Source organism: Mustela nigripes, chromosome 10 (genome assembly GCF_022355385.1).
Source record: "Mustela nigripes isolate SB6536 chromosome 10, MUSNIG.SB6536, whole genome shotgun sequence".
Lineage (NCBI taxonomy): Eukaryota > Metazoa > Chordata > Mammalia > Carnivora > Mustelidae > Mustela > Mustela nigripes.
The window spans coordinates 59,436,451-59,458,698 of record NC_081566.1 but is presented as its reverse complement, the minus strand read 5'-3'; the positions used below and the strand labels follow the sequence as shown (position 1 = coordinate 59,458,698).

The window sequence follows — 22,248 nt, the reverse complement described above, 5'->3', positions numbered from 1 at the left end:
AAATCCACATATAAATGGACCTGCTCAGTTCAAACCCATGCTAAAGCACTCAACACATTTTTTGTGAAATATTTTATTTTTAAGTAATCTCTGTACCCAATGTGGGACTCAAACTCATGACCCCAAGATCAAGAATTGTACCCTCTACAGGCTAAGCCAGCCAGGCACCCCAAGCACTCAATAAATATTAACTATCACTAATATTATTATTGTGGACATTTCTCACTTTCCTAATTTTTTTTATCCTGAAAAAAAGCTTTATTGAGATATAATTCACATTAGCATAATATTCACACTTACAAAGTGTATAAGTCTCTGTACAAAAAAAAAAATTCTGGTTTTTAGTATATTCCCAAAATGGAGCTATCATCACCCCTATGTAATTTTAGAACATTTTTATCACCCCAAAAGGGATGTTTCTAGATGCCAATGACCTTCTGGTATCAATGATACCTTTTCCAATACGTTGTCTGGTAAACTTTTATTAGATTTTCTGTTAAAAATCACTTGCTCACATACTGATTTCACCTAGGACCTGGGTTGACGTCTTTTCACGCTGGAAGATGGGATCATTTCATCATTTTAAGGGATATTTGCTGTGATTGACATACAGTCTGAGGATATCATTTGTGCTCAACTTTTTATTAGCGTTGATTTAAAAAACCAGTTTACAAGTCAGGGTATGTCTATGAATAAAACAATTGTTATTAAGTAGTGGCATCATAATTACCATTAATACGCCTTATGCATGCCCTCATGCCAGGAAGTTCCAAGTAGCTCGTTAAGAATGGCTTTGGAATACTTTCATAAGCGCTCCGTACGTTGCCAATCTTGTTTTTGATAATGATTGGGAAGGAGGTTGGAGTGATGAGGATCTCAAAGCACCTGGCAAGCTTGCCTTCGGTTTTGCAGGTTGGATACACTGAGGTTTGCAGGGGTTCCACACGTTTCTTTTGGCCATACCACCATCTGGGCCGAGGGCTGGCTATACATTAGAACAGTTTAGGTTTCAACATATTGTGGACTTGGCCTAAGTAATTCATCTGCCCTTTTATCTATTGCCCATTGTGACTGCATAGCCAGTCAGATGTCTCCTCTCACCTTGTCTGATGAAAAGGTGGGAGGCAAATGTGTGATCTACCTACCTGGCGGTCTAGTATGGACTTCAGCTAGGAGTTTCTTACTAGCACCACCCCCCAACCCGCCATGCTATTTAAATCTTCTTTCATTCTTTCCTACTCATTTTCCAAGTTGAGTCATTTTGTTCAGCTATGTATCTTTTAAAGCACTTTAAGTCTGTTTACAACAACATGGGCAGTGCATAGCTGATTTTTACAAGATTCACCTATTTCCATTCGACCCAGGCAGGCTGCATGGTTGAAACACCAGGTTTTTGTAGAGGGCCTCACTTCGGTTTGAATTCCAGCTTCGACACTTAAAAATTGTGGGAACTTGGACAAGTTATGTAACCTCTCTGAGCTCCCTCTCTGTAAAGTGAAAATCATAATCCATAGCTCACAGAGATGTCTTGGGGATTAAATAAAATAAGTCCTGTAAATTACTTGGTGCATAGTAGGCACTCAATAAACGTCAGTTTGTTTCTTATTCCAGTTAATAATGCTTATTAGACTATATTAAAAACTAGATCCAGACTGTGATAATGCATTTCTTTATTAAGTATTTAAGCCAAATAACTAATTTCCTCCAGGGGGTAGGGAGAGATATGTTGAATTAGATTCATTCTGTGGACTAATTTATTAATCTTTTTTTCTTCAACATTATTTTGTTTCATAGTTCATAATTTAATTTTCATGCAACAAAAATGTCACAGTTCGGTATGACTTTTAACTGTGCTGTGATTTTTTTAAAAATCTATTATTGCACTTGCTGTTTATTAGAGATCATTGTTAGTTATATTAGCAGCGCGACTGTACTTCATAACTACCTCGTGCTGACAAACTTTTGGTCTCAACAGTTTCCCCAAGGTGTAAGGATTTACAACCATCCAGTTTTCCAATTGCAGTTATTACAGCAGAAGAAAACAAGGGTGGGGGTAGACTCACACCGTCTGTAAATATTACACGTTTGCACTGAAGTGGAGCCACATCTTCCTCAAGGACGGCAGCTAAGCGAGGGAGGCGACAAGACCGGGCATTCACTGAGCCGGAGCTCCGGTACCATTGCACCTTTAAGGACTGGAGACTTGGCACTGGCCCGGCCCACCTCCGAACTCTGATTGACAGGGCGCCGGGCGAGGAGGAGCCGAAGGAGGCCGAGGAGGAGGCGCGGGGAGGCCAGCAGGGGGAGGAGGGCCCGTCTTCCCTCCGACAGCCAATCAGGACAGGGGGGCGGGGCCCGCACTCCCTCCTCCCTCCTTCTCTCCCCCGCCCCCCCGGCTTCCCCGCCCCCTCCCCTCTCCTCCTTCTCGTCCTCCTCCTCCTTCTCCTCCTCCTCCTCCTCCTCCTCCTCCTCCTCCTCCTCCTCCTTCTCCTCCTCCTCCTTCTCGCAGGCTGTGGTTTTTCTGTATGTGTTTCTGGAGTCCTGAGCCTGAGCTAAACAAAAGCAGGAGGCTGACGGGGCTGCCGGAGTTTGCAGAGACACGGAGGAGGAGAGAGCCTGTGCTCTGCCTGCCGCCGCGGCCGGGGGAGATCTGGCTTTTGCAACAGCCCACCCCCTTTGAGATCACTCTGGCCCGGAGTGGGGGTGGGGGGCAGCGGGGGGTGGGGGGGAAAGTTTGCATTGCAATCCCCCTGCCTTCCTCTCCTTTCTCCCGATCAATGCATATTTGCAAAAGGATTAAGCCACAGATTTAAGCGCCGGGAGCCCATTTCTGCCTTGCAAAGGAGACCGGACTGAAAAACCAAAAGCCAGCTCTGATTTCTTTTCGTCAAGTGGGAAGGTGGTTTATTTTTCTTGCTTTTTGGAGTCAACACCCTTCCCCACCAGCCCTTATCCCCACCCTCACCCCGCAACCCCTTCACGCCCCCCTCCCCCTCCCCACTCCCCATCCTCCCACCAGCCTCTAAAAGAGGCAAAGGGATTTTTTTTTTTTTTTTCTTTTGGTCTTCTTTTTTTCCCCCTTCCCTGTTTATCCTGAAAAGGATCTGAAGCCAGCTTGAAGGATAAAAAGCCTTGGTGCTGCCCAGGAGCCGAGCCGAGGAGCAGAAGAGGAAGAGCCGGGGGCTGCCGTTGCCTTTGGAGATGGACGAGCAGCCCAGGCTGATGCATTCCCATGCTGGGGTCGGGATGGCCGGACACCCCGGCCTGTCCCAGCACTTGCAGGACGGGGCCGGAGGGACCGAGGGGGAGGGCGGGAGGAAGCAGGACATTGGAGACATTTTACAGCAAATTATGACCATCACAGACCAGAGTTTGGATGAGGCGCAGGCCAGGTGAGATGGAGGCTTTTCTTTTCCTTTCTTGGGGTTTTTTGTTTTTCTCCCTCTCGCAGGGGGAAACAATGGGAACCGAATCAGCACAGCGCTTTCTTTTTAAATGTTATTTCTTTTTCCATTTTGACGAGCAACTACATGGCGGAGGAGTAAAATTGGAAGGAGCGTTGTTATCGAAAGTGTAATCGCCCATGCCGAGATGTGGCTGTGTGTGTGTGCAATGTGTGTGTGTGTGTGCAATGTGTGTGTGTGTGAATATAGAGATATTCATATATGTCCACACACACACTCAGGCACGCCGAAAATACTGCCAACCGAACCAAAAGCGGCCCTCGGCACTTTTTACTGCTTTAAAAAAGTATCAGAGAGAGCAGAATTGTCAAGTTTTGAACAGCATTCCATGTCTTCTTATTGAGGGACTCCGTAACATTACAAAATAAAATGTCCCAATAACACTTTCATTTGCAAATTTACTGACTGCTCACCTATTCCGGAGAGTTTGCTTTTCTTCCTCAAGGTACCCCTCCAAAATTAATTTTTATCTGTTCCCCTTCCTGCCCCCCTAAAAAAAAAAAAGCAGATTAATTCTTTGTCAGTACTTGTCAGCTATCCAAAAGATATTTTGCATTCATTTGATTCTGTTTCAAAAGAAGCTAATGGAAAGAAGGAATACATAATTCTGTTTTGAGGCGTATTTCTTAGTTTTGGGCGACTCAGATATTTAGTTTAACTTTATTGTCTCCTAATTTGAGTCAGTTTACCAGCCTTCCGTGGCACAGAATCTATGGTCCTTTAAAAAGGGGTGGTGGCGGGGGGGGGGGGGGGGGGGGGCGGAAAGGGGAGGACACAAAAATCAAGCATGCTTTTTTCCCCCATGCTTCTTTCAGGACCAGTTAGAATGCAAATAAATAGAAATGAAGGCATGTGGGAATTTCATGTATTTAAGTACTATAGGGTAGGAAGATCTTTATTAAGGAACCATAATAAAGAAGCTGTGAGCTTCTCAACTTAAATCCACTTCCCAGTACACAGTTCTCTACTCTAGGATTTTACAGTAAATTCTCTTTCAGAATAAAATGTAGAGTTAGTGGGAACCCACTAACAGCTTGCCCAAGGCTGATGTCAAAAGGAAGAATTTAAAAAATCTAATGGCCACATATATCTTTACACTTAATTACCCCGCTTTGTTAAATCTCAGAAGTAGTTTTTTTTTTTTTTTTAATATGTACACAATTCCTATACCCCAGATGACTTAGTTATAATGGACATCGTTCTATGTATTTTTGTCTTATGGAAATAAGGAATTTGAGTTGAGAAAATGAGAAGCAGTTCAAAGCATGGATGTTATGAGTTACATCCTTATTTTGGCAGCAGGCACATGAAACATGTAAACTCAGAAGTATTGAGGTTCCCGTGGGCTTGAAAACTTAGAAATGTTCGAAGGCTGGGACTATTCTTGATTTTCTTAAATGGGGGAAAGTTTTCAGAAATGAATCGGAGCTCATTTTGAATTGTAGTATCTGAAGAGAAACTAATAATTATCGTAAAGTAGAAGATTTCCCACTGGCTATCTCTTTCTGAATTGGAACAGATTTCTCCATTGCATTGTTCCAGAAAAATAAACTCAGACATAACCAGTAAACTGGTTTAATAACAAGTTTGTGAACTAGAAGGGGCCGGGAAGGCTGGAGACTCACCACTTTTCTCATGTTGAGTCGTATTCCTTTTTGTACAACTGAGGGCAGCCGTGGCCTGGTGGGTCCCCCCTTACAGTGGCCTAGATGCTGAGAGAGATCAGACACAATTTGGGGAGAGGGAAATCTGTTCTCCTTCCATAACCCCATTGCTGTGCTGTGGAAATGCAGTATTTCTGGGAAGCCGTGCGGGGCTTTTTTGTTGTTGTTGCTTTTGTTTGTTTTTCCATTTGGGCCTGTATGTAAGAATACAATTAATGAAACTATTCTAAAAGGCCCCAAAAGGGGTCTTAGATACAGTGAAGTATTTTCCACCTTTTTTCTCACCCCACAGGGGAACTCAATCACCAGTAAGCTCTCTTTTTGGTTAAACAATGTAACTCTACTTAGCAACTGAATCTTTTTCCTTTCTTTAGCCATACCTTTCTCATGTACATTTATTATTTACAAAGTAAACCCTTCCTGTTTTAGACATAATGCATGTGTTTATTTTGATACTCTTGAATTTTTGAGTTTATTCCCCTGCTGTACAGTAGTATATTGAACTGACTTCTTGTTACTCTTCTTCATGGGGATGTGTCTTTATTTTATTTATTTTTTTTTAAACTTTCACAAGAATTAAAAAAGAATTGCATGTGTCTGGCGTGCCAGGGGTTTCCATTTGTCTTTACACATTAATTTTAGTTTGTAAACAGAATTCCCTTCCCTGATAGCTGATATGATCAGGATTTTGTTTCCAAAACAATATCTTTCTGCTAAATGCTTCCATAGTAAAATCAAGGGAAAGGTATTGTTTGCTTCTTCAAGTGCCTTCTGAATACAAACACCCACAAGAACCAGGTAAATCACTAATCTAAACGGCAGAATTGTATTTATTTTTTCCCCAATGGGTGCAAGGTCCTAATTGTAAATAATTGAATTTCAACACCTGCAAATAAGCAGTGTGCGCACAAGAGGCGTAATGTGAACACAGAGAAATGAATTTATTCCCCATATGGGTATGTTTGCCCCCTGGCAATGCATTTCCATACTCTTTAACTTGGGGACTGAAATTTTATAAATTGACAGTTCTACTCAGAAGACCTTTCAAGCATCTTGTGTTTATGAGAATACAGGGGCATCTGCAGAATGAATTCGAACACATGGATGAATTAAATTTGAAAACACACACACAGACCGGGAGGCAGACAGCTCCTGGGCCGGGGTGGCTGCATAGATTATAGAAAACTGTTATCCATGCTTTTGGCTTTGCTGTATTCATTGCCCTTGATAGGATTATTGGTTTAAGAATTCCACTTTAATTGAACTACTTAAAAAAAAAAAAACACAACAAACTAACTCCGCCTAAATGGGCATAATTTAGGTTAGTTCTGTTCTGTAGTTAAATCCCTACTCTCTCCCTGCTAATTAACATTATTTCTTTTTCTATGGCGGGACTCTGTATATTAAGTCATAAAACAATTGAAGCATGCCACAGAGTTATGCTTGGGATATGATTTTGGCTAAATGCTCAGATTTTTCCCCCTGTGCATTATCTGCAGTTTGATCTTGAAAGTCCTATTACATTGTTGTTTCTTTCTTGCAGAAAACATGCTTTAAACTGCCACAGAATGAAGCCTGCCTTGTTTAATGTGTTGTGTGAAATCAAAGAAAAAACAGGTAGGACTGAGATTCCAACATTTAAGCATTTTCTTTGGCCAATTGATTCACTTCACCAGCAATGACAAAGCCATTATTTAAATATTAAAATTTCAGCATAAAAGTGCTGTCAGGATTGATCGCAGATTCCAATAGGAAATCTTAGTAGCTCTGCTTCCTGGAAAAAGCACCAAGTTTCTTTGACAGTTATTATCAAGCATGACTGGTTTATTTTCCTTGACTCTGTTACCAGCCTCTTTGAAATTGGGGCTCAAAGAGAGGTTCTGAAGGGAAATTTATGGAATGACGTGTGCCTTTGGGGGAAAAATATGAAAGTAAAAGTCTGTTTCCTGGAGGAAAATATTTTTGGCCCATATTGAAAACCCTCCTTTTTTTGGAGTTGGACATGGGGGCTGAACTGTTTAAAGTTTCCTTTCCTTTTTTTCTTGTGATTGTATCAAGCAGCAGGCTAAAGGTTCTCAGCAGTGTTGTCAAATACCTTTGTGGAAAGCGCCATACAACGGCGGGTTACCCCGCGTCTGAGTGCCCTGTGATTTTATAGCAGGGAGAAGCATTGGGTTGAGGGGAATATCATGCTATGAGATCCCTCATTCTGTCGTTTTTTCCACTTCCTAGACCTCGTATCATGGACTCGCACACTTATAACACGTCCCAGGAGGGCATTTAAATTTTAAAGCAACAATTAAAAAATAGCAATCATCAATCAAAGGTGTTCTTAAACAACAGATGCTCTGCAAAGGACATTTAGCCCCATCCTCGTGTTTGTCTGGGTTAAGCCTCTCTTTTCCAAAGTGGGTGCATCTCTCCCTTGTAAAAAGAGAGAGTTGAGAAGGCAATCTGAAACTAGGGCATAAAGATGAGGAACGAGGGGTGGTTATATAAAGCGGGAGCTTCTGCCGGCCTCTGACTTGCTCGCTCGCTTCAGAGCAGTGCAAAGTACCTGCCATCCTATTTATTTATTTATTTTTTACAACAAGGAGTGTAACAGTCAATAATTCATATCTAAACCATATAAGCAAGGGCATGACATGAATGAAAGTGACAATAAATATGATTGCATGCCCGGTTGATATACATTGATAGTTACACATAAAAAAAGGTGGGGGGGGGGGAGGGCGCACAGGGTGGCTCTCTTTTCGAAAGCTCTCTGTTTGTCTTTTAAAAAATAAATAGTTTCAAGATGTGGCCGCTGATGAACGCGTAATTACTTGGGTCTTGAAATCTATGTGAAATTAGTCAGCAGCTCCTTTGTGGAATGTTATTTGTGTTGTGCATAACATTCTAGACAAAGCACCTAAGCAGTGATGTTCAGACCTTCAAGACTTCCAGGTTGCCTTGCCAGAGCCTAACCTTACTGCAAAGCTGTTAATTACATTATTTTAGCTGTGAAATACTTTTAAGAGATGGATGAACGGTGCATGCAAATATCAAAGAGCTTTTCCAGTTTGTCACACTTTTTAGTTTGTTTGTTTTCTATTAGCCAGGGCAGGATGCCTAAGTGCATGTCTGTTTGTTTCTTCTCTCCTTTTTTTCTTCCTTCTCATTTTCTCTTTTGATGCTTATTTACTTGGGATATGTGGTTTGTTGAAATTTCTCTCTAATCGAGCCTGTTCTCCTGCCTGTCTTTGAGTCGTGAAATCTAGAAATCAAGACGTAAAGCCCTATTTGATAGTCCAGGCTGAGATGACTCTTTTTTTGAAGACACTTTAATCAAATTTTTATTGAAAGGACGCCCATCAGGGCACTTGGGTATATATTGTGGCCAAAGTGTTTAATTCTGGTCTTCTAATTAAAACCTACTAAGGCAGTAGATCAAAGTGGGTGGGTGTGAATAGAGATCCGGTTCTGGTGTTAAAGAGTTTGTTCTTTCTTCATATTGGCTACACTGCAGTGATAGGAAGCAGTGGTATTGGTAAAAAATCACACTTGTAAGTATAATTTATCATCGGCTTGTGTATTTTGCTTTTTAAAAATTTTCTGGCACTTCATGAATTAATGTCTGGAGACTTAAAAAAAAAATCTAAGTTAAGGTTCAGTGTGTTGTCTTTAGAATCATACATTTAAAACATAGTTGATCAAGTCCTGGAAATTGCAAACGGCAAGGGTTCCTGCCCCGTGTTAAAGGGAAATCTGTGCACGGGCACACAAGCACACATAGGCACACATCGGCTTGTGGGTTGAGAGGGCACCCATGGGTGAAAGTTTATAAAAAAAAAAGAAAGAAAAGTAAAAAACAGCCTTCCTCCTTGTTTTTTTTTTTTTTTTTTTTTTTTTTTTTCCCCACTTGTATGTTAGTAGTGAGGGGAAGGAAGAAACGTCTCCTGGAATGTTGAGTGTTCTGTGTTAAAGGTAGAGGACGGACGGCGGGTGTGTGGAGGAGAAGCCTTTGATTCTAAAAACATGATTCTAAAGCATGATTATTACTTCGGTCTTGGGGTTTGCCCAACTCCTGGTCCCTGTGCCAGCATATCTTCCTTGCGGTCGATAAGTTGTAGGAGCCTTTTTTTTTTTTTTTTTTAAACCCCTCTTGGGACAGAGCTGGGAATCAGATCTGTTGGATGGTCAGTTTCTAGGCATCCCTTTATTGTTATGGGACTTTTCTATTGTTCTTCCAAGCCCTCTTGCCTTGAACGAGTTACTTGAAGTCCAGTGGGCTTGTTCGCTGGTGTGTATTCTCATGCCAAGTTGACACGTCTGGCTCGCCTAGGTCTTGATGTCAGGAAGACGGGACTCTGAGTGCAGTGTGGCAATGGCCTTCATTTGCTGCTTTTATTCTTTTTTAAAGCTTTTGTTACTGGTTTCGGTTGGAAAACTCCGAAAGAAGTAGGAACACTAGCAAAAACAGTCTTACCAACCTTTTGGAACTTGAAAGAAACACATGCGCACAACACCCAAAGTAGGCAGCAGCGTCTAAATTACAGTTGATTGATGGGTATTTAAGTCAGAAATTACTGTGAGGATATTAAAAAAAAAAAAAAACAAACCAACACCATGTGTCTTCTTGCTTCAGAGTGTGGATGAGTTTTGATTTTGATACCCTTTTGCTTTTTTAAAATAAATGCTAGGGAAAAAAAGATTGTTTGCAAAGTGCTCCTGCATCAGATCTCAAACAACAGCCAGGAAAACCTTGTCCAGACCCACAACAGTGTGTGTTTCAGAAGGGGCTTTTATCTGCTCTCTCCTTCTAGGAACAGAGGGAGTCCATGGAGAGTGTTGGACCCCTCAATATTTTATTTTATTTTATTTTATTTTTTAAGGAGCCATTCCTTATCTTCTGACAAATTAGCAACTGGCTGAGTTTTACATAGTGTGTATGTGGTGGCAGTGGGCTTGGTGGGATGGAAGAGAGGAGGGGAAAGAAAAGGCAAACGCGCTGCATTTCTTAAAAAAGCCCTTGCTTGTATTTTCCAGTCTTTCTTTTTTCTCTTTTTTCGACTTTTGTGTCAAAAATCATGCAGGTTTAAAAATGAAGAAAACACACAAGAAATATTGGGTGCCATTTCCTAAGGAGAATATTTATAGATAGCAATGAATAGCTGTAATTGTTGTGAATAGTTTTTAATTTTAGAACATAATAGCTATCTATGGCATTTTCAGCCGATTTTCCTCTGCGAATTATCTGCACTGAAGTTAAATCAAATCACTGACGGAGGTTAAAAAATTATTATTTTTTTTTTTACTTCCTTAACACTCTTTTGTTCTCTCTCCTTTCTTTTTTCTCTGTGTTCAATTAACACCCCCATCATAGAACTGTGGCTTTTTTTTTTTTTTTAAGTCTACTACTGTATTTCACTTTTGACGCCTTATCTTATTATTCTTGCCTGCCACTTCTTTGTAATACAGCAATTATATTATGGGGACTGGTACTCCTCTCTTCTTTACAACATTAGAGAATAATATGTGTGTGTGTGTGTGTGTGTGTGTGTTTGTATTAATAGGAGAGGGGGGGCATGGCTGTATACGGCAGGGGAATAATTCTGATGGGATGAGGCCTTGAGCCGAGCGGGAGTGAAATAACTTTAGACAGTTTAGGGCTGCCTCTGCTCAGATTCCTTTTGGGGTCGAAGTGGCAGGAGAGACTTGACAGAAGTTCATCCTCAGCGGGCAAATGCAAAAACTTTTTCCTGCTGACTAGTGAGTTCAAGTGTTAGGTCTTTTTTTCCCTCTCTTTCGTTTGTGTGTGCGTGTGTGTGTGTGTGTGTGTGTGTGTAGCAAGGGAAGGGAAGTTAATGTGTGTGTGTGTGTGTGTGTGTGTGTGTGTGTGTGTATAGCAAGGGAAGGGAAGTTACGACCCAGCATTACTAGGACACTACCATTCAGGCACAGAAGTGAGCTGGGTAGAAGCCATGGGATTGGACCGTATATGCTTTATCAGGATCTGAATGAAAGCTATAGACACGCCACAAGAGGACTGATGAGAAGTATCCCTTCTCTCCAGTCGCTTTTGTGTGATCCATTTTTGGGACTGGATTAGACAAATCCTGGCGTTCAAGAGGCAGGCAGGAGGGTGCAAAGCACACGGGGGTCGTAACCTATCAAAACGAGAGTGTTGGAAGTTTGGTGTCGCTTCTTCTAACAATCAGGGTGCCTGGGAGATTTGGGGAGGGAATTGGGAGAGGGTTTAGGAGAGGGACGAACAGAGAGCCCTGGGCCCCGGGGACAGGGGGTGTTGGGAGCTGGGGGAGTGAGGCTGTGGGTTCCCAGCTGGGCCAGGCCAGCCTGTGTATTCAGCTCAGTGCTGGTGCTCTGCTTGCCCCGTGCCTTTGCCCCTGCGCTCTCACCGACATCCGCGACCTTTGGGTTGTTTGGTTGGCAAAATTATAGAAATGCCCCAAAACAAGCAAACAAACCCAAACTTAAATACGGCACATATTTAAAGAGGAAAGCATTTTCATTTTAATTGAAAGCCTAACCCCAGCTTCTTTGGAGACATAATTTACATTCATGCCTTAGGAAAACTTAGCCTTAATTTTGGTTTTAAACCTCTTTTCGATGGCTGCTGTTATGTTTTGAACATGGTGAGGTGAATCTAAATATACTTCATTCCTTTCCCTTTTTCTGTAAAAAATAAATTCACCCCCAAAGCCACATGACTGAGGCAGTGTCCAAGGTCCAGGTCCCGAAGACAGCTCTGATTCATTTTCAGATGACCCCAAGTGTACCCAGTCCTGCTGTGCTGCTGTTTGTGAGAGGAATAGGACAGTTCTGGCTCCAGCTCTGCCCCTTACCTAGAGCTGCTGTGCTGAGGCTTAAGGAATGCAGTAGTTGATAAATAAAGTACGGGGAGGATTAATGAGTTGTTTGCAAAGTGCTTTGAGCTCCCTTGTCTATCCAAATAAAAGATGCTGTGTTTTCTGTAATAAATTATGTCAGGGCTCATATCCTGTTCCATTCCATAGGATGTCATTGTGTTAACTCTTTCAGGGCAAGGAAACAATGTCACTAGGCTGGAATCCTGTTGCGGGTGAGGGTGGTGGGTTCTCATGGGAGAATTCTCTGGTTGAATCTTTTGCTCCATCTGCATTTTAGAAATGTCACTTCTCAGAACTTGGCAGAGTGATTTCCAGAAAAAAAAAAAAAAGTGCAGGTATAGACTGTCATAAGTTTATAAAACCTATCTCCCTTTATGGCAGAATAAGGTCAGTAGTGACTTCCCGGAAGGTCTTCTTACCAGTGACAGCTGTGTTTCAATCTCTCAATTATTGGTGGAAATCAAGATTGCAATGGGGAAAAAAAAAAAATCCCCCTTTTGGGTTTAGCTCATGGATTCCACTATATCTTGCGCCGACACTGTTGTCATTAAGCAGGTACTGGTGTGGGCGCCTTGTACCTCTGCTAGTTCGGGACCTACCACTAAGGGGTTGTGAGGTGGTAGGCAGATTGCTTAAATAGTTTTAGGAGAAACTAATAGTAGCGGTTAAGGAGTTGGTCTCTGAAGCCTCGCCGCCTGGTTTTGTATCCCACATTTCCTACCTTTGAGCTCTGTGACCTTATTCAAGGTACTACACCTCTCTGTGTGTTTCATTTTCTTCTTCTGTAAAAAGGTGATAACAATGATACCTATCCTAGAGGGGCGTCAGGAGGATTAAATGAGGTAATACATGGAAATTATGGTGCCTGGCATCGGCAGTCAATGACTGTTAGCTTTTATTATTTCTGGCCCTGTTTTCTTACATGAAAACGAGAGGCTCGCACCAGATGGTCCCCAAAGACCAAGCCAATTCCAAGACTCTGTGATTCTATGCTGAAAAGAGACAGAAATTGCTGCATTTAAGATTTGCTTTCTTTTGTTTCTCTTGCTGTTCTCTTAAAGTGAGAATTAGCTGTATCTGGCCAAAAAGGCTGGGGCTAGGTTGGAAAAAAAAAAGGGGGGGGGGGGGGGGGGGGACAAAAAGAAGTGGGTAAGAACAAAGGCAAAGGGTTTTAATTATCCACAAACTGGACAACAACTACCTGAAAAGCAGAAGTTGCATGTTTTAGGGACGGTGTTCTCTTAGCATCAGCAACTAGAGATATTATGTAATTATAGTTAAAAATATTTTCCCTCTGGGGGCGCCTGGGTGGCTCAGTGGGTTAAGCCGCTGCCTTCGGCTCAGGTCATGATCTCAGCGTCCTGGGATCGAGTCCCACATCGGGCTCTCTGCTCAGCAGGGAGCCTGCTTCCTCCTCTCTCTCTACCTGCCTCTCCGTCTACTTGTGATTTCTCTCTGTCAAATAAATAAATAAAATCTTTAAAAAAAAAAAAAAAAAATATTTTCCCTCTGAAAACACATAGACCCATCCATTTAGTTTATAAAGTTTCCAAGTAGGAAGAGGAACACAAAGTGAGTTTAGGGCAACCCCACCTCTTCCTGACTTCCTACTATATTTCTTATTTAGGAAAAATTTTATCTTTGTCATAATGTCAGCCTTGATACATAGAAGGTTTATTCTTTTTTAACATTTTTTTAAAAGATTTTATTTATTTGAGAGAGAGCAAGCGCACAAGCAGGAGAAGGGGCAGTGGGAGAGGGAGAAGAGAAGCAGGCTCCCCACTAAGCAAGGAGCCCGAGGTGATGCGGGGCTCGATCCCAGGACCCTGCGATTATGACCTGAGCCAAAGGCAGATGCTTAACTGACTGAACCACCCAGGTGCCCCATTTCTTTTTCTTTTCTTTTTTTTTTATAAGTAAAATCTGTGCCCTACATGGTGCTCAGACTCACAACCCCAAGATAGAGAGTTGTGTGCTCTACTGACTGAGCCAGCTGGGGCCCCTGATAATTTTCTTGAAACATATTTCATATGCCATGAAATTGACTAATTTAAACTGTACAGTTTGATGGTGTAGTAGATTGACAAAATTGTAGAGCCCTCAGAACCTAAATTTAGATTTTTTAAAATTACTTCCCAAAAAACTCTGTATCTATTACCAGCCAGTCCCTACTCCTCCCTCTGCCTAACCCCTAGTAATTGCTGTAAAATTGCTGGTCTCTATGGATTTGTCTTTTCTGGACATTTCACAGGAATGGAATCCTATAACATGTGGTTTGTTACTAGCTTCTTTCATTCAGCATAATATTTTCAGGTTTATTTATATTATAGCATACCATTAATACTTTATTGCCTTTTTAAAAATATTTTATTTATTTATTTGAGAATGAGAGACTGTATGTGGTGGGGAGGGGCAGAGGGAGAAGGAAAAGCAGGCTCCCTGCTGAGCAGGACTCAATCCCTGGGCCCTGGGATCATGACCTGAGCTGAAGGCAGCCGCTTTAACCAACTGAGATACCCAGGCACTCCCAATTCTTCATTCCTTTTCACAGCCAAATAATATTCCATTGTATGGATATACCACATTTTGTTTATCCATTCTTCGGTCGATGGATTATTTAGCTTGTTTTGTATATTTTTGCTGCCCTGAACACGTGCATATGAGTTTTGTGTGGAGTTGCTTGTATTTCTCTGGATCTCTAGGTCGGAGTGGCATATATACATAGGAATCACATGGTACTCTATGCTTGGTGTTTTGAAAAATTGCTACACTGTTCCCCTGACTCTGAAGTCATATTGTAAATGACTGGAAGTTTTGTTTTTGGCACTTCCAGCCTTCCATTTCTTTCAGTCTTTTTCTGCAGTCAGGGATCTTTTCCATGTTTAGGGTTCTACTATGATTTTTGTTTTCTTTGATCAACACCTACTTTAAATTTTTTTGGAATAAATATAAACCAAAAGAATGAATTTCTACCACCAGAATCTCAGGTGTCCCGTTCCTGGAAAGGAAGGAGTTAGCAAAAAAAAAGATCGGATGATCTTCTTTCTTTTTTTCTTTCTTTTTTTTAAGATTTTATTTATTTGACAGAGAGAGACACAGTGAGAGAGGGAACAGAAGCAGGGGGAGTGGGAGAGGGAGAAGCAGGCTTCCCGCTGAGCAGAGAGCCCGATTCAGGGCTTGATCCCAGGACCCTGGGATCATGACCTGAGCCAAAGGCAGACGCTTAACGACTGAGCCACCCTGGCTCCCCTGGGTGATTTTCTGAATAGAAATTGAGTATGATAGAGAAAGCATGGACTTTGAGGCAAACCAACCTGGATTCTGTTCCTAGCTTGGTGTGTAACATTAATAAGTTATTTGATTTAAGAGAACTTCAATTTCCTCACCTTCACTGTAAAGATAATCATTCTATAGGGTCGTCGGCATGCACTAAACAACACAGTAATGTAAGGCATATTGTTGAGTGAGTTCGCTCGCTACATGCCAACTACTGTTTTTTTTGTTTGTTTTTTGTTTTTTTTTCCAAAACCACACGGCAGAGTGTTGACCACCCTTCTCACTAGTTTGGCTCTGTCTCTTCAGGTTGGATTTTCTCCCAGCTCTGTCCAGGGGTTTTAAAGGCTCACCAAAATGCTTCCCGACCCAGCTGCATTTAAACGTTTTAAGTGGTTGTCTGTACGAGAGGAAAAAAACTCCTGGGCAACATACCTGCCTCTCCCTCCTTCCGTCCTGGAGCTTAGGAAGGGCGTCCCATAGAACAGTGCTCTTCAGTAAACATACATGTAATTAAACATTTTTTTATATGTAATTTTAAATTTAATGCTTTGAATTTTCTAGTGGCTCATTAAAAAAAGGTAAAAAAGAAATAGGTAAAATTAATTTTAAGAAATGTATCTTTTAATCCTAATAGCTAAAATAGCTCAACATTTTGTGATCAACGTAAAAATTATTAATTAACTATTTTACTTTTTATTTTGTACTAAGACTTCGAAACCCATTGTGTATTTTACACGTAAAGCACATCTTCAGCGGCCCTGCCGTACTTCAAGCAGTTAATAGTTACATGGGCCTAGTGTCTTCCATGACGGTCAGCTTGGCCATGGAATGGTTGTTTTGGCATCAACTTTGGTTTTGTTTCTTTTTTGGCCTGGTTTTTGCACTCAGGAGGACACATGGTTGTTGCCTACTCAGACCTGATTTGGTACTTCTGTAGTTATTGAAATTGATTCCCGATGGGAGGTCAAGTTCCAGAATAAGGCATGTATCTAAGGCATCTCTTTCTGGCAGAGAATGTCACACTGGTGGGAGCTAGGATGAGGTCGTTCCCCACTGTCTCCTTCTATTTTTTTTTTATTTTTTTCTTTCCATAGATCATTGTTTTATTATTCCTTTCCATATCCTGAACAAAATCTGAAATGTTCCCTAAAATAAAATGAGTGGGTGGAAGCAGCCATCTTGTTTTCTGCCCTTAGAATATAATGCACCAGTACAGAGGAGTCCGAGGTGTGACAAAAGTTTGCAGGACCCTGAGTCAGGAGTTCTGAGGCCAACTGCTGACTGCCTCCAAAGTATGTTATTTTAAGAATGTCATTTAACCTCTTGATCTTAGGTTTCCACATCCATGGAATGGGCAACTCTAGAAAGTCATGAACCTGACCCCACGTCCCATAGATCACGAGCCCCATCATGATCCCTGCCAAGGCTTAGGTTCATAAGATGGAAGGCAGGTGGAGCATGTAGAAAAGAAAATTCTTTTTCATTGTTATTGCATTTCTCATGTGTCCTCTGACTCCTGGTATCTTTTCTAGACACTCATGCCAAAGTGGCTACGGTGGTATTAAGGCCACCTCCATCAATAAAGTTGAATTGCAGAAGGCAAACTGGGAGAGAGAAAAAAAAATAGCGATTTTTTTTTTTTTAAATTGAAGCATTTAAGCATCCCATTTATAAAGCCAGTTGGAGGCCAGGCCCAGTTCAATCCACCTTGTTGACTCCATGACTGCAAATAATGGTTCTTTTGCACCCTTTCTGTTTGTAGCAGTCAGGCTCTAGCCTAGAAATTGCACTTGGAAGCTACAGAGTTGTGGTTGTAGGATTGGAAGCGCTGTCTACCTTTGCAAGTTCATAGGCGCAACCCAGGAAGTTAGGAAACTTGGCTCTGGTTTTCACCTTGGAATTGTGGAGAGTGAGTTGTTCACCATTTGCCTCAGCTGGAATACTGAAATAAGGTCTGTTTCCCACCTACCTGTCAGGAGGGCTTTTGGAAAGCGAGGCTATTTAGGAAGACGTTTGGTTTTCAGGAAATGTGGGCCGCGCAGAGCGAGGGGAACGCGATCTGGGTATGTCGCACTTGGAGACAGGGCTGAATCTGCCAGCGGGTCCGAGGAATTAAGTTTACCTAGTGGCCTGCGCTGGTAGGCCAGGGAGAGAGGGCGGCCAGGCGTTTTCTTCCGATCGCTGTAGGGGATCTGAGACCAACTGTGTCCCTGCAGGAGAATCCTCCTTATAATTACCATTGTTAATGGAATTGAAAGTTTGCATTTCTCTTTTGTCCCTAACAAAGAAAACCACTCTGGGACCCTAACGGGGAGCCCCACCTGCCTCCATTCTGAAAGGTCCTCTGCAGACGGGAGGCCCTGCACGGTGATGCCTTCCTGCAGAATTTGCTCACGGAGGCTCTGGGACCTTGCCCCCTGCTTAGATCAGTAAACACTTCAAAACAAAGCCCATGGGCCCAGACCCGGTGTGCAGCCTGCGGGTGGCGGGGGGGGTGGTCCCGGTGACCCCGCAGCCCTGAGGAAGCCTGGGTGGATGCGGGTGGGTGCGGGGCTGACGCACCGCCACGTCGCGGTCAAGGGCGCTGGGTCAAGGGCGGCCAGGTGAGCGGCGGGCGGTTGGGGGGAAGCCGAGGGCCGCTCACTCACACCAGGTGGAGGACGGAAGGTGGAGTCGTCCGGAAGGAGTTTAAGGGGCTGCGTCAGGACAGAAAACTTAGAGAACTTGGGGGAATGCGGGGCTGCGGGCCGAGAGGCCTGGCGGGGAGCCACCCGCGGGGCGCAACCGGGAGCGGCTCCCTTTGGACGCGAGCTTGGGCAGGGGGTCCCCGGGAGTGGGGCGGGAGCGTGCCTCGCCGGCCCCTTCTTCCCAGGCCCCTAGCCGCCGGCCTCATCCCCCAGCCCGGTCGACCTTTTTGCCCTTGCCCTGAGAGGGTCGCGGGGGGGGCTGGGGAGAGGGGCCCCCCCCCCCTCCGCCACCCAGGGTCGGCCCCTCAGGAGCCCCACGACCTTTATTAGGCACCCGGTGGACTGGGCCGGGCTGCATACGGTCTGGGCGTTGGGGGCCCTGGAGTGAGGGCGCTCAAGGACACGCGACCCCTGTCCCCAATCCCGGCCCGAGCGGCGGTTTCCGACTGCTGGGGTGCCGGGTGCCCCGCGAGCAGACCTCCTCCGTGGCGGTGGCTTTGCACGCAGAGGTGACACGCACGAGGCCGAGTGTGTGCGCGCGCGCTGACACGCACGCGTGTTCATTTGCGGCTTCTTTCTTAGTCGGCCCTGTGTTGTTTCCCGCGGATTCCAGTGCTGCTCGATGGTACTGAAATGAATCAAACGCAGAATCTGAAGTTGCTGCAGAGACCTCCCTGTCGTCTTGGTCTCTCGGCTCTTCCAGGGAGCGCGGCATCTTCCCCTAAGGAGATTTTTAACCCAGAGCACCTCGATGTACTTCAAACAGCCCTGACATTTGTTTTTGTTAAGCGTGGTCTGATTTCTTTAACACTTGAAGAAGGTTTGGGGCCTTCAAAGGTACCTAGTTTCTTATATGGCTGCTTGCCTTGTCTCCTAGGAATGCTTGAAGGGGCCTCCAGCTGCCTGAATTTTGCAAGTCTTGGGCAAAGAGAAAATTGATTTGCTCAAACACACATAGTTGCTCCCCCTCCCCCACCCGGCCTACTGGAGCCGAGGCAGGAAGGGGCTGTCATCGTGCCCCTGCCTAAGCCATATTACTTTATTTTTCTTCTTAGAAAGTTAACTAGGAAAGATGTTCTTGATGTGTGATTATTATTCTTAAATGGATTCTTGTCTTGATGTGTGATTATTTTTCTTAAATGGATTGTCGTGCTTTCCTATTATTGCTCTGTTACAGCCTGGCAAAGCAACCCCCAGGTCCTGTAATAGACCCTCCAGAAACTTTCCACTGAATGCACGCAGGAGAGCTAGAAGTCGGAAAGGTTGAATTCCCTCATTGCTTGGAAAATCTGTGAATTAATTCTGTGCATTTCACCAGCCCAGTCTCTGATCCCCCAACTCCCAGGCCCATCATAATTTCACAGCATGAAGTTCTCATCCCGGTAAGGGGGGGGGGGGGAGGATGGAGGGGCTTTATGTAGGTATGTAGGTTGAAAGGTCTCATGTTCTTTCTGACTGTTGAGGACGTTGTAGCTAAAATCTAAATTACCGCTCATTCCGGTAGTGGTGATAATGCAGAATGCAAACAGTGGCTTCCCTCTGCTCCAGGTTTGGACACCACGGTCCTCCTACCTCATTGATGGTACTCCCTTTATAGGGGATTCAGGCTGATGTATCCTGGCGCCTGGAGTCACTTCCTTGAGGCCGAAAGAGACCAGCATCTCCCTAGTGGCCTCCCCATGGGCATTTGTATGCAAAGACTGGTGGTCTTGTCAAGATCCCATTAGAATATATCTTCTTCCTTACAATTTCGCCTTCCTCCTCTTGCCCTCCATAAAAGATCTGGAAGCTTAATTGTTTTTCAGTACGTTTGGCCAGATATTTTTGAACACTCAGTTCTGGATATGTTGGAGGAAGACTCTTCGGTCCCACAGGTTGAACAGTGAAAAAGTTAAAAATGAATCCCTGTCCTGACTTGGTTTGGTCTTAAAGTGTCAGCTGGACATGTTCAGTTTCGACCTTCTGGAGGGCATGATGAAATTTGCAGAGTTTGTACCCTCTTTTGGACCATTGATTGCTTTGGCAAACATTTATGGAACTTCTTGTATGAAGCCATTATGTGAAACCTAGGAATGCAAATGTGTAAGCCCTGGCCCTTCACCCACTAGGAGCCGAGCTCCCCATCCAATGAGGAGTCTTGGTCATGGTCTTTGTAATGTGGGCAGCTGACTTGGCTCCCAAAGCCGTGTGCCCAGGGCGGAATGTGTTCCTTGGGACCATGAGTGTGGCCATTGCAGTCATTTTGAACGAAAGCTCATGAATGCTCTAGGTGCTTTCTTGGATTCAGAGGATGCTGCGTTGCACGTAGGCAGCCTGAGAAATGTTCTATGTCTGAGTCTTTGCCTTGCTGTTCCCAAAGCTTGCCACCCATTTCATTTCCTTGGCCTTCTTCCCTTCGCTCTCTCTTTTGTCCCCTTCCTTGCTCCGACTGGGGCCTCCCCCACACCCCCAAATTGCTATTTGCCAAACTTGTGACCTGAGACCACTTGGCATTTCCCTGGGATGGCTGGAATTTACCACCGGCCGAGCAGGCATTCTGTGACATTTGCTTAATGTCCGTGGTCTTAAGCTTAAGCTCCGTGGTCTGTGTGGAGGGAGTGCCGAGCGGAAGTGTGAAATTTACCTCTGTGCTCCAGGGTTCTTGCCAGCAGGGAGACAAACAGTGATGCTTCTGGAAGCCGGAATTAATTTTTATCGTGGTGCACATATATAGTTATATATATTCATACACGCATTTATTATGTATTCAATAAATGCATGTAGACAATTTGTGCATTATCTGTCATTCCCTAGTCATTATTTTAACAAATTAAATTTTCATGGTTAGATTCATCTTTCACATGCGCCCCCTCCCCTCCACAGCTACCTTCTCTCTTCTTCTCCCTCCCTGCTGCTAGAAGACGCTGGGTTACCCTAATGCTCTTTGAGGCCTTGTGCCATCAGACGCCCTATCCCCTTAAGGTTTTGGAGACGCCCGTGGAGGCTTTCTCACTGTGGCCTGCCCAGCCGCGCTGCTGGTGAGGCAAGAGTTGCTTGTCTCTGTGGATCAAACTGGTCTAGGAGCTTGTCCAGTCCAGTTCCTGGGACAGGCCAGCCCCGGAGGCTTCTCTGGCTTCTCTGGCTCTTCCAACCCACAGAAGCACAGTCTACGGGTCCTGGCTGTTAGCCGAGGAAGGGAGGCAGGCAGTGTAGACTGTGAAACTGTTGCCTTTTACTGCTGTTCAGCGTGTCTGAGTGATTGGAAGGGCAGAGGACCCTGGGCGCCAGGCTCGGAGAAGAAGGCTGGTGCGTCGTCTCAGGGTTGAGGCACAATAGGAAATGTCTGCAGAAGCGAAGCTTCCGCCTTCCCTGAGGAGCAGGGAAGTCTGTCCGCAGGGAATGAGAAGTCACGTGCTTAGAACCCTCAACTGCAGGCAGAGCTCCTGTGATCAGCCAGATTTTTAAGATGAGGAAACAGGTACAGAGAGTTTCTTGAACTTCCTTCAGGTCACACAACTAATGAGAGACTGAGTTGTGGGACTGGTGTTCCTTAGGAATTTCTATGAAAAATGTGGATTTTTTTCCCATTGAGTGACAGCCCTTCAGATGGTGATTCCTCCAGGAAAAATCCTGTGGAATCCTACTTCGTTGTCCAAAAAACAAATGGTTTGGCTCTACCCACCTCTGGTCCTGTTTCTCAGGTACATAAATTTAATTATGTCTTGGCTGTGGTTAGCTGTAAAACATACATAAAAGAAGATAAGTCCAAAATCCTCCTTGGGCCTATTTCCTGATTTTTAGTAGGCCTCTCTGCCTGTTCACTTTTTAGAATCTCCCTGATTTCTTCCAGGCAGTGAGCATGACTTACTTTCCTGGGTGGTCAGAAGCTTGACTGCCCCTCTTAGGTATCACCTTTTCTGGTTCCTTCTCAGCAGCCTGGGGTTTCGACAGGAACATAAAACAGGGCACAGTGTCTTGTTCTTGCGTACTGTTCTTGGTCCTGCTGGCTTTCTGTCGGACGTCCTTCTGTCTGTCATACCTCCAGTTGTGGCCACACTCCAGGCCCCAGGGTGCTTGGGTCATTCAAAGGGGTACAGCTGGGAGCTGCTGTGGTGAGACCTGGACGTCTCCTCTCTCCAGCCGCCAAGCCCCTCGATCAGTGGGGCACCTTGAGCAGCTCTTTTGTTTTGAGAAGTGGTTGGTTCTCAGTTTTCCAGAGGGGACCGCTATGTCTGGTGGGGGGGTGGGGAGTGGCCCTGGTAGAATCCGGGTGGAGGTGAAGTCTTGATGACAGTGACACTTTTCACGG

At 44.2% G+C, this 22,248-nt stretch overlaps 1 protein-coding gene across 3 annotated transcripts in view; it reads left to right on the top strand.

The window, feature by feature from the left end:
* The first annotated feature begins 2,457 nt into the window (after window positions 1-2,457).
* The window catches only part of PBX1 (PBX homeobox 1), a 278,651-nt gene continuing 258,860 nt past the window's right edge, over window positions 2,458-22,248 (top strand). Inside the window, exons 1-3 of one of the 3 annotated variants that reach the window (XM_059413407.1) lie at window positions 2,460-2,899; window positions 3,102-3,392; window positions 6,672-6,745. In XM_059413407.1, the coding sequence (XP_059269390.1) occupies window positions 3,202-3,392; window positions 6,672-6,745 (265 nt within the window). In that variant the 5' untranslated portion in view covers window positions 2,460-2,899; window positions 3,102-3,201. Of the gene's footprint in view, window positions 3,393-6,671; window positions 6,746-22,248 lie in introns of all 3 variants that reach the window. The other 2 variants (XM_059413409.1, XM_059413406.1) reach the window with 2 other exon arrangements.